This window comes from Danio aesculapii, chromosome 19, assembly GCF_903798145.1.
Source record: "Danio aesculapii chromosome 19, fDanAes4.1, whole genome shotgun sequence".
In the NCBI taxonomy this organism is placed as follows: Eukaryota; Metazoa; Chordata; class Actinopteri; order Cypriniformes; family Danionidae; genus Danio; species Danio aesculapii.
This window is the reverse complement of record NC_079453.1, coordinates 12,421,524-12,439,117: the sequence shown is the minus strand read 5'-3', so window position 1 is coordinate 12,439,117 and position 17,594 is coordinate 12,421,524. Positions and strand designations below refer to the sequence as shown.

The 17,594-nt window shown below is 36.6% G+C and overlaps 1 protein-coding gene across 2 annotated transcripts; it reads right to left on the bottom strand.

Moving 5' to 3' along the window:
* Positions 1–6,099: 6,099 nt before the first annotated feature.
* Positions 6,100–16,814, bottom strand: rcvrn3 (recoverin 3). 2 transcript variants are annotated; one of them, XM_056480013.1, is made up of 4 exons: positions 16,720–16,814; positions 13,749–14,140; positions 6,694–6,805; positions 6,100–6,612 (listed from the first exon to the last, which is right to left on the bottom strand). In XM_056480013.1, exons 2-4 carry the CDS (start codon positions 14,127–14,129, stop codon positions 6,530–6,532), a joined length of 576 nt encoding a protein of 191 aa, XP_056335988.1. In that variant the 5' UTR covers positions 14,130–14,140; positions 16,720–16,814; the 3' UTR covers positions 6,100–6,529. The 2 variants fall into 2 exon arrangements, with proteins under 2 accessions (XP_056335988.1, XP_056335987.1); XM_056480012.1 differs by lacking the exon at positions 16,720–16,814 and having other exon boundaries at positions 13,749–14,232.
* Between the last annotated feature and the right edge of the window lie 780 nt (positions 16,815–17,594).

Here is a 17,594-nt window from a genome sequence, read left to right as displayed (position 1 = left end):
GAAGAAACCTGGATGTTGAGTTGTATGTACAGATTGTTATAAATATACAGGTTATAAGGTGCTGTGTACAAGTGCGAATGTAGAAAGTATTGCATTGCATATTGATATAAGGTGCTGTGTACAAGTGCATATGAGAAAGTATTGCACATATGTATTGCACAGTAGGGGAATATTTAACTGTTCATAAGGTAGACAGCCTGAGGAAAGAAACTTTTCCTGTGTCTGGCTGTTTTTGTGCTTGGTGCTCTGAAGCGCCGACCAGACGGTAACAGTTCAAACAGGTAGTGTGCTGGGTGTGAGGCGTCCAGAGTGATTTTGCGAGCCCTTTTACTCACTCTGGAAGAGTACAGTTCTTGAAGTGTAGGAAGGGTTGTGCCAGTGATTCGTTCAGCAGTCCGGACTATTCGCTGTAGTCTACGGAGGTCGGTTTTGGCAGCTGAGCCGAACCAGACGGTGATTGAAGTGCAGAGGATGGATTGGATGACAGCTGAGTAGAACTGTACGAGCAGCTCCTGTGGCAGGTTGAACTTCCTCAGCTGACAAAGGAAGTACAGTTTCTGCTGGGCTTTCTTCACTATAGAGTCTATATGAGTGTCCCACTTCAGATCCTGAGAGATGGTGGTGCCCAGGAACCTGAATGACTCTACTGCAGCCACAGTGCTGTTCATGATGGTGAGTGGGGGGAGAGCAGTGGGGTTTCTCCTGAAGTCCACTATCATCTCCACTGTTTTTAGCGTGTTCATCTCCAGGTTGTTGTATCTGCACCATAACGCCAGCCGCTCCACCGCCACCTTTTACATGCTCAGAAACAATTGAAATATGTCATGTATGAAATATGTTCCTGGATAAACATCTTTGGTGATCCTTGAACAACATTTCAATCGACCAATCAGATTTCAAGAGTTCACACTTAGCTGATGATTAATTATAAAGTTTGTTTGGCATGCTGCCACGAAAGAGAGCCCTGAGCTTATAAGATCCTCGGGCCCTGGGCTCCCTCCCATTAGCAGGGCGAGAGGGGAGTTTGAGCTCAGGTAGATCTTGATGAACTCCCCCTGACTTTTTTCTGGCTTATAGCAAATATAGGGATGGTTATAGATAGATATACTGCTTACCAAGGCATACCTGCCAACACTTTTTCCCTGGAGTCTCCCGTATTTCAGACCCCACCCTTTTTGTTTTGTACTATCTCCTGGAAAACTCCAGGAATTTTAACCCCCCAAGCCCCCCTCTCCCGGTCTTCAGCTCACGCACCCCCCACTTTTCGTAATTTCCAGCATGCCACTCTTTGCACGGCACCTACACATCCCCACCCATCCTTCTCTGCCTCACACCCCACCCCCCCACGGATCTCGGATTTTCAGAGTCAAATGTTGGCAGGTATGTACTAAGAGGCCGCTCACACTGAACATGCTTTTTGCATTGAGAGGCACCTTTTTTGAATGATTTACTAACGGCAACTGAAAAAAAGTAAACTCTGAGCTGAAAAAGCGCATTACGTACGTCGCGTCTGTTTCATTCTCTAATCAAATGAAAGCAGAGGTGGGGTTTTTGTTGAGGTGCCTGTAGTGTTTGTGTTGTCAAGACAACCACGCAGACTTTTGAAGATGGAGAAGAAACTTGTGGTTGATGTTTTAAGTTATCCAGAGCTGCTGTATATGACTTCACAAATCTTGAATATCACAATATTATTAAATAGTAAAATTATAATACTATCAACAGCAACACTCATACACCATTCCGAGCTGATTCAGTTGTTGCCTAGCGACATAAAAAAGCACACTGCACTACTTTTTTCTTTTCAACATAAAAGGCAATGTGGTGCGCCTCAAGTTTTTGGAAAATAAATGCGCATTCAGTGTGATCAACCCCAAAGAACTCAACTATGATGCCAGTTTGGTACATTCAATTTACTTAAGTTGCGTGTTTTGCACTGTGGGAGGAAACCAGGGGGAAACCCACGCGAGCACGGGGAGAACATTTAAACTCTGCACAGAAATGTCGACTGGCTCAGTAGGGACTTTAACCAGTGACAATCTTCCTGTGAGGCAACAGTGCTAACCAGTGGGCTGCCATGTCGCCCAATCTAGAAAAGAATGGGGGAGTAGAGGTGCGATGGGGATTCTTCAAGATGAAGATACTGAGGTAAGAAACCCTGGTTATTAAAAGTGAGTTAGGAATCTTCTGATTGGTGAATCATATGTTAGCTAATGCTGAATCAGCTGTGGTCAATCATAAGGATGTGATTCTCTTTAAATTAGTTTATGAATAAACTTCACTCAATTTTAGGATTAGGTTTAAAGCAAGGATTTTTAGTGGTTCTTCGCTAATTTTTGTTTAATTTTTTTGTCAGGAATGCTGTTTCAGAATCACCAAAGGTTGTTGATTCAAGAACATGTCCTACTTGGCAAAATCACATCGACCTGTAGTCAGCATATTCCGAATAAACGCGGATAGTGATCATTTCACTCTTATTGTCATTTTTATTACTGGATATGTTTCATACAGAATGAATAATACAATTAAAATGATTTAATCAATAAATGAACTCTTATTTTGCTTTGGAAGTTTTCTGAAATAGGATTACATCTGAAGTACACTGTAAAAAATGCTGGGTTCCACACAATTCCTTCATGTTGCCCCAACACAAATCAATAAAGTTAACTTAATCATTTTTACAAGTGGATCGAACATAAAAAAAATAAGTTGTCCCCAAAAAACTTAAGTATTGTGTTGATTCAGGTCATTTTAAATAAGTAGTTTAAACAAACAAAGAAAATAGTTTTTTAGTGTATGTTCAAGGATTGCCATTTACATCAACGCAATCTCACAGCAATTCGTAACTTTTTGATTTAGTGGCTAGTTCGTATGAAATCATACAATCTCATTTGTATAATTTAGTACAATTTGCTGATCCCCCAATGATGGTTGGGTGGGTTAAGGGGTGGCGTTGGATGGCATGCCTCTTTATAAAAATTGCACATTTTTGTGCAACTGAACTCGTACAAATTCATATGAATTAGCCACTAAACTGACAAAATGTAAAATAGTTATGTTTCCTCGTGAGATCAGGCTGTTTACACTGGTGCGTTTTCATTTTAATACAGTATTTTTGAATAAATATGCTTGTCCAAACTGGCATTTTTGTTGCAGAAAAGCAAACTCTATCCACACTAGCCTAAAATGCAGGATTCGTGACCATACGCATATTTTCCTGGCATTTTGCGTTCTACCAATTGTGTTATGATCATTTGAGCCATGCCACATCTAAGATTTAAGAGAGGCAACATGATGGCTCAGTGGTTAGGACTGTCGTCTGCCGTCAGAATGAGCCGCCAACTTATCCAGCACGTTTTACAGAGCGCATGCCCCCTCCAGCTGCAACCTATCACTGGAAAACATCCATACACACTCATTCACTACAGACAATTTAGCCTACCCTATTCACCTATACCACATGTATTTGGACTTGTGGGGGAAACCGGAGCACCCGGAGGAAACCCACGCGAACACGGGGAAAACAGGCAAACTCCATACAGAAACGCCAACTGACCCAGCCGAGGCTCGAACCAGCAACCTTCTTGCTGTGAGGTGAACGTGCTACCTACTGCGTCACCGTGTAGCCCCATTTGACGTCATTATTGGACATCAAAATAACATTGTCCTTAGACGCTGGATAGACATTGAATTTTGGTCACCTGAAGTCACGACCTAAATCTAACCTAATATTAACGTCTTATAATGTTGTGTGCCTGCTGGGCAATCACTAAATGCACTACAGAATGTTACGTTTACACACATCCACAAATTACATGTAAATGCATTAGCTTTTTACAGCGTAATACTCACTACTCTTGAGTACTTTTGTAATATTTACAACAGATACTTTTACTCTACTTGCACTACATTTTTCTGCAAGTAACGGTACTATTACTTGAGTATGATTTTTCAGTACTCTTTCCACCACTGATGATGTCTCAAGATGCAACCATAAAAAGTAGTAATGCTCAAGCACACTTTTTTCTCATTATAAAAGTTACACCCATCACAGTTTAATAGAGGCATTGCAAAATTTCCTTCGAATAAAAACGCTATTGTGTACCATGATAGATACATTTGCATGTTCAACTCAACACACAGCATCGTTTCAAATGTTTGGCAAGTTTTGCTACAAAACGAAAATCATAAAAGCCTACTTTTTGTACCAAGGAAACAAGCTACATCGTAAAATAACGGAAAAGTAATCTCTGAAGAAAAAGAAAATAATAATAATTTGCCAGTCAGGATGTTTCTTTTACTGTCTGTAAAATATTTAACAAAAAATAAAAAGTTTCTTTCAGATCAAGAGTTTTATCTCCAGGAATACTGTGTTCATTTAGTTTGGATCATGTCTTGTTCTCTAGGACTTTTCTCATTCACTTCATTCATTTTCTTTTCGGCCCTTTATTAATCAGAGGTCGCCACAGCGGAATGAACCGCCAAATTATCCAGCATATGTTTTATGCAGCAGATGCCCTTCCAGCCGCAAACCAACACTGAGAAACATTCATACATTCTTACATTCACACACACACACACACTACGGCCAATTTAGCTTATTCAATTCACCTATAGCGCATGTCTTTGGACTTGTTGGGGAAACAGGAGCACCCAGAGGAAACCCACGCGAACACAGGAAGAACATGCAAACTCCACACAGAAATGCCAACTGACCCAGTTGGGGCTCGAACCAGTGACCTTCTTGCTGTGAGGCGATCGTGCTACCCACTGTGCAACCGTGACGCCCTCTTCACTTCATTATATAGTGTGTTTTTTTTTTAAATAGGAACACCAAGCACAATGTATCATATAATCTGAATATACTGTACGACAAGATGGCTTGATGGACAGATTACATCAAACAGAGGAATTCCTGCAGCTGTAGACAGATGCTTTCACAAGCTGGACAGAAGATTATGTGAATAATCTCCCCAGTAAGAGACGGAGATCAAGTGAGAGACGGACGGAATGAGAAATGGGAAAAGGAAAACCATAATCACAAGAGAGAAGTGCTATTTCTTATGTTTTGTAGTTTTGTTTATGGTGAAGATAGGAAACATGTTCAAGTTATAATACAAGCACACACAAATTCATTTTGTATCTTTTCTTAAATATTCTCAAACCAGGCCAGAAACTTAATATTCAATTAAGAAATAACAAAAATATAATTATTCAAATTGATTTTGATTGTGTAATCTTTATACAACTGTTAGGAAATAATACTGTAAGAAACAAATTGTAATGTAGTGCAAAAAATAAAGCATGGAAAGCTCGCTTAAATGAAATCAACAATACATTGAGAGATATCAAACAAATTTAACATGGCTAATTTCCATCAGAAACCATTTGTGAGACTAAGCAACAGCATATCAACTGAGCATGAACCTACAAGCTATATCCAAAACTAATTACAAAGGATTATACAAGGTATGTGATTAAAATCTGCGTGAAAACGAATTTTGACTTTTATGACAGTATGATATTTTTCCTCATTAACTGAAATGGAATATTCAGTAGGGGTGGGTTTTTATTTTTAGCTCCTCCTCTTATCTTTCAGTTACAACAAATGAACAGAGAGAGGTGTGGCTTATAATTTTGACCAGACTGAGCTGTCGGTGTCATGAGAAATTGGACCCATCTTATATATTTCATACAGTTTAGTTAGCCCAGTTAGCCTATGTGCTAGCATTCTAACATTCGCCTTCTAGATACAAGAAGCTAATTTTGATCCCCTCAGATGACCACTTGGGGTCCTAAGCAGATTCGATTCCAGCAGGGACTCGATTTTTCACCACACCGGACTGCCATTCTAGAGCATCAAAAAAAAAATTGTAATTGGAGTAAGATTACCAAAACAAATAGTTTCTTTTTGTGATTTAACTTGGATGGATACATTGTTCCCTTTAAGACAATCAATGTGCGTTGTCAAAATAAAGAATGTAAATTTTGATTTTATGTGGAGTTTAAACAAGGTAAAATGTATACAAATTCTAAATCAACACATATATTCATGTCACAGAAACAGAGAAATGAACTTATTGCTTATAAAATTGCGGCACTCGAATTTAAAGGTGCAGTATGTAGTATTGACATCAAGTGGTTAAACTAGGTATTGTGGTTCAAATTCTAATTATTGGAGAATATTTTTCCCTACCTGGCAACCCGAGGTGCCAAAATAAAATTGGGTAAACTGACAGTGGGCGGAGTTACACACAGAAACCAAAACAAAGACAGATATTAAGACACAGAACGCACATTGTCAAAGGACAATAACTGACTATAGCATTGTTTTTCAGATGAAGTAGTATGTTCACGTGGTTATCATATCTGCAAACATATTATGGTATTTTTATGAATTAGAAGAGTCAAAAACGTACATACAGCACCTTTAAGATGGTGAACCTTTAACAAACACATTTAATAAGCAACAAATACACATACATTCAAGCATGAAAAAAACTGCCGTTTGCATGATCATGTTTATGTAGGCTCATTTATGATCATATTGAATGAGGCGTAGACCATCATCGCTTGACTGGATGGCTTCAATGAACTCTCCCTCTGCGACTCGTTCTGCAGGAGAGAAAGATAATTGGGTCTATTAACGTTGTTAATGTGCTAATATTGATTAAAACAGTGCTTTAGTATTAATACCGTTGTCCTTTTTGTCAAAGATGGCCCAGAGTTTCTCTGCTCTCTTCTCTGGCGTGCTCTCATCGTTGGGAAGATTCGTCTGCTTCTCTTTCGGGATGAGTTTGAAAATGGCCTAATCAGAGAAATCAGAGAGAAATTACAATGTATCTGGCTTAAATGAACTGAATGAATCAATCAGAGTGTTATCATTCTGAAGCAAAATCATCATTACATGTGATTGATCGTAGGTTTGTATGGAAGGCCGTTGGGGCCAAAACATTTGCATACATTTTGGCTCCAACGGTGTCCAAAGTCCACTTTTTTTGTGTGTGAACTAGTCAGTGTATTTTTTTCTACTATTGTAAAATTTATTTGAAAAGCTTAAATGTATGGTAGCATGTAAGTAGCAAAGGTAATTTTGAAATCTAATAAGCGAATTGGGAATGCAATATGTATAATGGCAATGTATTCTTTATTTATATTAGCATTTTCCAAAAGATTTATGTGCAATGTTTTGCTCAAAAAGAAAACTTCAATTAAATAACTTACATTTGCCATTTCAATTACACCTTTAACATACAAATTACATATTAATTTTAATGCTTTAAAAGGAGCCAAATTAAATGTTTTATCCACATACAATTATGTGTGTAACTTAAGTATCAGTACAATACAAATACATTTAACATTTGTTGCTATACATTTGACTTGCTTTTTTTTAAACACATAGAATTTTCCCACAGTGTAATGGTGAAAATGCAATTCTACTTCCGACAAATATGGCTGCCAAATATTATCCTATAACAAAGACATTTTGGTCCAGGGTCACATATATTTCATTAATTTATTTATTAACAGAGTAACTTTTCTAATTAGACAAAATTTTATGGTTTAAAAATAACTTTAATGAGAACAAATCTTGTGTCAATTATTTTACTGTACTGTACTTTCCCTTTAAGTTTATGTAATGATCTCCCACAACTATGTAAGGTACAGGAAATTATGGCACTGGCCCTCACTTTTAAGATCTGAAGCACTGAAAGGTAAGGGATCAGGGTGGGGCCAAGCTGGAGCTTTACAATGGTTGTGGAAATTCCTAATTGAACCAAAACAAACTATTGATACACTGTATAAAAATGACACAGAATTCATCACTGATCACTCTGTGGGTTGTTTAATAGTCGTTTACTCATGATTGAATTAGTGCCATGTGCTCTAAGTAGTAGGATTTAAGCTAGCAAGTGAGCTAAAATAGTTTTAAAAAAGTTTAAACTTGTCAATACGGTTGCCTTTAAAATATAAAACTGATGTAACACTGTTGGGCGGCGCGGTGGCTCAGTGGTTAGCAATGTCACCTTACAGCAAGAAGGTTACTGGTTCGAGCCCTGGCTGGGTCTGTTGGCATTTCTGTTTGGAGTTTGCATGTTCTCCCCGTATTCGCGTAGGTTTCTTCCAGGTACTCCGGTTTCCCACACAGTCTATAGGTAAATTGAATAAGCTAAATTGGCCATAGTGTATGTCTGTGATTGTAAGAGTGTACGGGTGTTTCTCAGTGCTGGGTTGCAACTGAAAGGGCGTTTGCTGTGTAAAACATATGCTGCATAAGCTGGAGGTTAATTCTGCTGTGCATGGCGACCACTGACAAATAAAGGGACTAAGCCGTAGGAAAATGAATAATTGAATGTAACACAGTTGAAAGATTACTTTATATTTTGTTCATTAAAAGTAAAAAAAGGAAGTGACGTGTTTGAAATTTACTTAATTACTAAAACTAAAAGTTCAAATTCAAATTAGAAAAAAATTCTTTAAGCAAACAGTTTTTTACATTTTGAAATGCCAAATCTATCTCCAATTATAGATTCACGCATATGGCTGTGCCACAAAGACTTTGTCAAGTTTTTTTTAAAGTCTCAACATTTTGCATGTTAGGATGTATAACTCCTTTAATAAAACAGTATCATTATTATTATTTCAGCTTGGGTCACGATTGCTATATTGTTGTAGATGCACTTTTTAGGTGATATTATAGTTGGACACTACATGAACCTATTCTTTGGATAACATCTTATTACACAAGTGACGTATTTCCAAATCTGTTATTTTGTTCTCTAATCCACGCTTAGCTTAGTTGTAACGTGTCTCTCCTTGCGTTCCCTCAGATCCCTGTATGTTTCAATCTTACTCTTTTCTTTAAGCTTAGCTTGTTCGTTAATTTGTTTGCATTGCTGATTCAGCTCACCCTGAAATAGCTTAAGTTACCTAACAATAAGTCAAAACAAATGGATGAAATAGTGCCAGCTGTGTCAATCTTGCTTAAGGGCTTTGGCAAGATAAAGAGTAAAGGGATACCTGGAGCAGTCTTGTAACCCAAAAGATAAATCTGCATGAACTTTCAATGAACCGGTGTGAAATAGTAAATAAATAAATAAGCAAATTAAAGTTTGATTAAACGATTCTGTCCATATTTATATTTTGAATGGTAAAAAAATTCAATATAAGAGAAAATCTATTATTAAATATATTTTAAAAGCTATATTTTAATTGTGGTCTGCTTTTTTGACTTCAGAAGGTTTGCAGTACTGTGCGCAAGTCATTTTTACACCACAAAAATGTACTATAGTTAAAAAATGTAATAATCATTTTACTTTTATTATACTACTACTTCATTGTAATACCTCAAACTAGCTGACAAACACTAAAAACAATGACAGCCAATCAGCAGATGATGGCAAAATTTAAGTGTGTGCTTACCAGCCTAATCTTACGAGTAAACTTTTCTATTTCACGTATTTAAATGGAGGTAGGAGGGGTGAGCATATCGTACTAAAATATAAGAATGAGGTCATGAATGTTCAACAAATTGGGGACTGAAAATGCACACTTTTGAAAACAGGTTACAAAAAAACACCATTTTTGTGTCCATGTAAGCACCTAAAATTATATTTCCGACTTTGAAAACAATGATGTTGTTTTGTTGTTGTTTAAGTGTTTCCTAACGGTTAATCAGCAAAGTCTAGATTACTTCACATTACAATCAAAAGCGGAAAAGCACCTACACACAAGGTTAATCATTCATAGACACAAGCAGCAAGGTTTACCAACTGGGTGACAGCAACAAATAATCTCCTGGCATATAGCATTTTTGGCTAATTTTCATGAATATGTGTACCTGCAGATTATTTTGAAACTTTGTCATGTAGACGTGAAACTTTTTCAAATACATTCAGATCATTTACTTTAATCATTACTATTGGAATGTGAAGAGATTTTCAACCAGCACAACACAAAATGTTTCTGAATACAATCACCTACTGCACTTTTAATTGCATTGTCTCTTTGAATTGTTTTTTTTTTTTGTGTGTGTGTGACTTAGTTTGTCCACTCATTCATTTCACAGTCAGGGATAACACGGAGATAAAACAAGTACAACATCACTGTAGATTGGAAAAACAGACCCACTCTTTGATGCGTACCTCAACTCAAGCTCTATGCACAGCTAATGTTTTTTAGCCAACAATAAACTTCAGGTAAAAGGTTATTGTGACTATTTTCTATTTTATAATGTTCCTTTTACAGCATAGATGTTGTAATGTAACTAAAATACACATAGTTAAATAGACCTAAAACGAGATGAAAGACCATATAAACACAAGCGCCATCAGTAGCAGCAGGCTAGCACAGAAAGGGGTAAAATAACTCTTCATATTTTAAAGACATGGCACAGAAAAATTTAATTTGATGCAGCGCTTCTTGTCTGGTCTGAGACCCACTTTATATTGAATATCTATCAGGCAGTGAAGATCACAGATTTTTAAAGAAATCAGATCTTAAACATGGAGATTTTGTAATGGAAAGACAGTTCACCAGAAGCGCTTGGGCTTGCTGTCTAAAAATTAAGTCTGTGCACATATAAAAGCATTTTTGTTGCTCATAACTTCACAAGAGAAAATGCACAGACACTAGATAAGGCAGAATCTTGGTATAGTGCACACATCCTGAGTGCATGTGTGTATTTTAGACTCAAGTATTTGCAAATCATTCCCCTATGCCATAATCCAAAAGAAAGCCTGCTGTGATATATTACACTGTACAGTAGTTTATTTTTGAATGGAAGTTAACTGCCTCAGGATCATAGGATATCATTTGTTTTATATCTGCCCAACGTCTCTGCCCAACAGCCTACTGTATTCCCTAGTACATTGATCAGCCGTTTCTGAGAAGGAGGCTTATAAGTTGACTTGTCATTGAATCCCCCCGTGCCCGTGGTCTTAAATCCTGATTGCATATTGAGGCTTATCTCTCTCGCCGTGCCCACCAATGAATCCTTCAGCTTCTCGCCGCAATCAGTTCTTATAGAGCTTCAGCTTAAGGGTGATGTCACTCTAATCGCTGATCTTAGGTCAGTTTGATGCTCTTTGTGTTGTAATCGTCTCTGTCAAAATGACCTGACTCGGAATCTGAGACACATTCAAATAATCAGACAAACTTTTAGATGACATTTTTCAGACAGCTCCATTTTAAATAAAATCTAGAAGATTAGAGATGACTAGGAAATTTTGGATAGAGAACTTATTCACCCTTGCTCACGATGATGTAAATGAGAAAAGTCAAAAACATAACTATTTCAACAATGACACAGAGGAACACTTTTCCCAGATGGTGAACGCTTAAATCGTGCATCAGAATCTACCTGACTTTAAAGAGTTCATGCTCGAATCTACCAATAATAAATGGCTGGCTTTTGTCGGCAAAATAAATGTTACAACAATTTTACATAGAGTTTACGTTAGTGTTTCTTATCTAATGGCATTTGCAAAGGGTGTCAGTGTTATTTAACAATAATAATAAAAGTTTTAAAACTAGTTGTAATTAATTCTATGAGAATTGCTAAGTCCACAACAATGATAACAACATATAACAAACATACAAACAACTAGGGTTGTTACGATACTGGAATTCGGTACCAATCGATACTGAAAATTTTAAAACGTCCATAAAGTCGCGATTCATCGTTCATGTCAGCTAATAGACAAATCAGCTGATCTTCGCAGCTTTAAAATGCTCCAGCATCTCTGTATCTGTGATTACACTTAGTAAGCAGTTGTGAGTTCAGGGAACTGTGGTGTTTAAGAACGTGCTCAACAGCACTCAAATGTTAGCGGGACATTTCAGTATCGATTGGTACCGAATTTCAGTATTCCAATGGGATTTGTTCCAGACAGGACCGGAGCAAGCTGAACTGGCACTTTAGGCAAATGACGATCATGCCGCCCTCAAACTGAATGTGAAAACGAAAGAGACCGAATCACACAGTGAAGCGACAGAGGGTAGAGGAGGGGGATTTTGGTGGGGGGGTTGCTGTCGACAGAGGGTAGAGGAGGGGGATTTTGGTGAGGGGTTTGCTGTCGAGTATGGTTCTGGGTGGTCGCGGACAAAAGTAAGGGTAGGGGTGTTCCGGATGCCGCCCTCACTATACATGCTGGCCGGCCCCCAAATTTCAGCTTTAAATCTCTTGGATTCGGAAAATGGTATTTGTACAATGGTATTTTGACCTCAATTTGTACCATATACAGAGTTTGTGTTAGTATTGTTTTGTCTTAATGTAATCACAAATGCATTTATCATTATGATCACAACTTTTTCTCTGACAAGCGTTAATGAAAATTTTCAGTCTATACGTATTCACAAATGGTGTTTTTTGTGTGCTTTAACTTATTCAACTTAAACTATTAAGTTGTTTAAATTCTATAAGATTAGGCAAGTCCACAGCACTAAACTGTGCCGATAACAACAAATCAGAACCATAACCTTGATTTTTTTTTCCAGACATTAAGTATAAAAGACTTATTTAATAATTACTACATTAGAGAAAAACTGACAATTGATTTTGCAATGTTAATTGTGACTGTACAATTACTGTTGGAAAAGGTTTCAGCTAATAATATTTTATCAGCATTTTAAATAGCTTTTTAAATATCTAACTAAAATGGTGTTACTCTTCACTTCATTAATACTCTGGCATTAAAGGTCCTGTGAAGTTAAAGTTTTTTAGATAGGTACCAGTATGTAAGATAGTGCTCTTTAAATTTCCAAAAAAAAAAGTGTTTCGAAGATTTTTCTTACGTCACCTCATCAAATCAATCAAATGCTCTGTTATATCTGACATGCACCATTCCCTTTAAGACGCTCTTCATTTGATGCACTTGAGCACAAGCACTCTCACTGGCAGAGCTGTGAGAAAAACGAAATACTATTGCCTGTTATATTAAAGGGGAGGAGCTACTATATGTCTCACCCCTCTTCATGTTTCAGTTGAGATTACGTCAAACATCAAATAAAAAAAAATTACATTCCAAAGCACTTCACGGGACATTCAAATAAATTTTTCACATTTATTGGATAGTAAAGTAGAGAGTATTGACAGGAAAGCATGGGGAGCAGAGAGAGGGGTAGGAACGGCATAGGACCGTGAGGCAGGAATCGAACTTGGGTCACCGTTAGCATGTGTCGACGCATTAACCACTACACCACTGGCGCCAACCTTTAAACTCATTTTAATCGTAAAATTGCATTTGTTCCAAAACTTCATGACTTTATCCATCGATCACATGAATCCTAATAATAAATAAACTGAGTTAAATAATAAATGATCAAACTAAAATATTACATTTAATGTGAATAATACTGCCAGACCCAGCCCACTACATCAATCAAACATGTGTGAAAGAGTGTGGGGGCTGGACTACTGTTTAACCAATGAGGTTTGAGGTACAGTATCTGCTTGATATCACAATATCATAAAAAATGTTCCACACAATTCCTTCATGTTGTCCGAACACAAATCGTTTAAGTTATCTTAATCGTTTTTACAAATTTAAGTGGATTGAAAATAAAACAATTAAGTTGTCCCAAAAAAACGTAAGAATTGTGTTGTCCAACTCATTTTAAGTAAGTAGTTTAAACATTTGTCGAATGTATGACAGATATATTAGAAACAGAGTGTATCTGTAGAATAGTGGTTTGGCCATATCCCATTCTTGTATACGTTATGTAGGATAAACTAATAATTTTATTACCTGGCTGAGTTCAATCACTTCAGGTTTTGTGACGTAACCGTTCTTGTCCACATCAAACAGTGAGAAGGCCCACTCCAGCTTCAAGGTGGACTTGCCCGAGGAGGTCATGTGAAGAGCCACAACGTACTCCTTAAAGTCTAACGTTCCATCGTCATTGGCGTCAAAGGAGCGGAAAACGTGTTGGGCGTAAGTGGTGGCATCGCTGTCGGGGAAGAATTTACCGTAGATCTCCTCGAACTGCTGCAGCGTGATGCGACCTGTAGGACACTGCTTCTGGAAGTTCTCGTACCACTGGGTGATTTCAGATTCGGAGAACCTGGTGGTGAGCTTCAGGTCATCCAGGATCTCTCTGGGAATCCCTCCGCTCTGTGCGTTTCCCATGACTTCAGTCTCTGAGTGAGAGGTGAGAGGGAAGAGATTGACAATTGAGTCCTGAGGTGGTGAAGACTGAACCATTGATGGTTTGTTGCACTTAAAGGAATAAATTAAGACGACCCATGTAATGTAATGTGTATTTATATAGCACATTTATCGTGTATTGCTATACATCCTAATTGCTTCACAATCATAAGGGGGGGGGGGGGGGGGGTTGATGCAATGGCAGCCACAGGACAATGGCACCAGTGTACCAGTGTGCCCACCACACACCAGCTATAGGTGCAGCGGTGAGACAGTGATACAGCCAATTCTGTGGATGGCGATGACTGGGAGGCCATGATGAGTCATGGCTGATGGAACCACCCAAAAAAACAGACCTCACTGAGAGTATAGTGTCCCCTTCACTATACTGGGGCATTAGGACTCACACAGACCGCAGGTTGAGTGCCTCCTGCTGGCCTCACTAACCCATTTCCAACAGCAACCTAGTTTTCCCATGTGGTCACCCATCCAGGCTCATGTACTTATCTCATCATTTATAAGTTGTCCCAAACCTGTATGGCTTCCTTTCTTCTGTTAACTTATTCAGACAGGAATTGTGTCCCAAGTTTTAGATAAATGTAGAATTACATTTTCCTTGTTCTTAAGGCTTTCGTAGAAGAGACCAAATTGAAATATGATTAATAATAAAAATGTCAACAATCTTTAATTGATTTCTTTTTTGGTTAATTTCAGTGGACATCAAGATAATACAGTTGTACTTAAAAAAAATTACCAACATGAAAATATGAATAAAATTATACAATTTGTTGATCTTGAAGTTTCTTCTGAAGGTTACAAACTTGAACAATGTAACATTTTCAGAGTTAAATTTTCAGGTTTTGGTTTTATAGACTGTACATTATTAGAGCCATCTGTTCCCTATAATGAAGAGACATTCAAAGAAATTCACCCAAAAATGTCACAATTTATTCACCCTTTACTATAGTTTCAAACCTTTGAGTTTCTTTCTTCTGTTGAACACAAAAGATGATACGTTGAAGAAAGCTAAAAACATGTGACCACTGACCATTCTATATTATTTTTCCTACTAGTAGGTTTCAGCTTTTTTCAAAATATTAACAGAAGAAAGAAACTCATAAATGTTTGGAACCACTTAAGGTTGAATAAATAGTAAGTATATTTTCACTTTTGGTGAACTATTCTTTAAACCACTGTCGATTACAATAAACAGACATTTTTAACGTCGAAACCCATTGTCATTGCAAGCTTGCAGTTCTACAATCAATTATTAACTTCAAGTATCAAAAGTAATCCAATTTTCTATACAATATTAAATATTGGCAACATATAATATATGGGAATAAAACCATTAAAAATGTAGTATCTGTGCTGCAAGTGCGGCAATGCTTCTCTTCAGCATAGTGGACATTACAGTCATTTGTTTGGATTACAGTCATTTGTTTGGATGACATCTGGCTTTACAAATTGTTGAATTGCCCCAGAACCAAAAAAAAACAAAACATGAATTGACATGTGATGGTTCCAAAAGGGTTTTATATATATATAATATATAATATAATAATATATATATTTATATGTAATTATATATATATATATATATATATATATATATATATATATATATATATATATATATATATATATATATATATATATATATATATTCTTTTCCCCTTTTTTACTTGAAATAAATGTAAAAAGATTTGGAAAAACTTTATGGTGAGTAAATAGTAACAAAATAATTTTGGGAAGTGAACTAACCCTTTAAATATTATTTTAAGGCAATCTCTCACACACATCTGCTGTTAAATTAGAGCCAACGTTGCTGATACGAACAATAAAAGACTTCACTTCTGAAGTATGTTCATCAGGTTGGTTTGTAGAGATTTGAAAAAACGTAATACAAAATTGTCTTCAGTTTTTAGCTTAACATTATGCAAACTATTCTCAGGATTTCCCAGTAAAAATACCTCTAAAAAATTAAATAGCCAAAATTAATCATATATTTATAGGTTTTATAAACTCTTCTGTCACTAACACACTCTTATTTTCTCTCTAATGCTCACACGTTTTTGCACTTTCCATTCTTTATTTTAATAAAACTTGCTCAGACTTTCTAATGCCAACATTTTATCCCCTTTCTAGTTTCTATTTTTCTTCCATGACAAAAAGTTTTATAAGTATTTATAACTTTTACAGTTCATTTGACTAACAGGGAATTTGTCATATTAAATACATGTTGTTTGGATTACTTCTACTGTAAGTTACTTTGGATAAAAGAGTGCCAAATGATTAAATGTAAGTGTAAATTTAGTCTACAATAAGTTGATTCCAATGATTCATTTAATGTAGCTAGAACAACATGTAGAAATTAAAGTAAGACATGATAAAAAATAAATGAAAATAACCTCAGAAGAAAATAAGATTTTGTATAAGGTATATAAGCCCCTAATTAAATATTTTTAACGTAATGACTTAATGATTAACACACATTAACACATATCTGGTTAAAATCACTATGCCAATTAGCAGAAGTACACTATAAAGAGATATATAACAGCATGCTTACCTGTGCTGGTGATCTAAGGATGAAGAATGAAGGAGCAAGTAATGAAGGAAGAGTGTGTCTGAGTAATGATCCAGTGTTGAAGGAGGTGCTGCCTCTCCATATTAGGATAAGTCAATTATGCAAGATTGCACAGGGCTCAGCCAGAAACAGATTTACATTTCATAATGATCTGCCCTGTTTCTGTTCTCCTATTTATAATAGCATGTTCATTGTTTTTTTTTTACACGTTCTCTGTTTCAGCTAAATAAATAGTGACATGGAATAATGACACACTCATGTGTAATATTAAAACTTGTATGCTTTGACTTTAAAATTATTTAAATTATTAAAAATTTTTCGCCTCCTATTTGAGCTTATTTTATCTTAACAATACTTAAGCAACTATTTTCATCGAGTACACCGAAACAGCAAAAATACACTGAAAAATACAACGGGTGTATTGATGTCAACTATTAGTGTCTAAAAGAGAGGGATTTCCGTAAATCTCCTTTAGTTAAGCGGCGATGGTCTTCTCCTCCTCATGCTGTCCAGATTTACAGCATCTTAGGGTAATTTACTGACCCTTGAAAGTAAAACGTAACCGCTAGCTTCTATTTTTACTGTGGTTAATCGACTAACTAGAAATTACGACCTGTAGCCAGGTGGGTTCTGGTGGTTCGAAAGACCCAGCCCCCCACTGACAAAGTCCAGAATTTGACCCCTATTTGAGCTTATTTATCCCATTTTTGACTGCCATTATCAATTTTGAAAATTATAGATATGTGAAGGCTTTAAGACTAATTAAATTTTTAATTATTCAAGTGGCCAAATTCTGACTAAGGAACGTTGAATGAGTTGGCCAGGTTTTTAATTGCCCATAGGCAACGGTTTTCATT

Bases quoted from the DNA above. Each gene is read 5' to 3' on its own strand.
- rcvrn3 (XM_056480012.1), bottom strand. From the start codon at position 14,204: ATGGTTCAGTCTTCACCACCTCAGGACTCAATTGTCAATCTCTTCCCT. The intron at 6,806-13,748 runs GTAATAAAATTA...TTCTCTGATTAG, and splicing joins AAGTGATTGAACTCAGCCAG to GCCATTTTCAAACTCATCCC. The intron at 6,613-6,693 runs GTATTAATACTA...TCTCTCCTGCAG, and splicing joins CTTTGACAAAAAGGACAACG to AACGAGTCGCAGAGGGAGAG.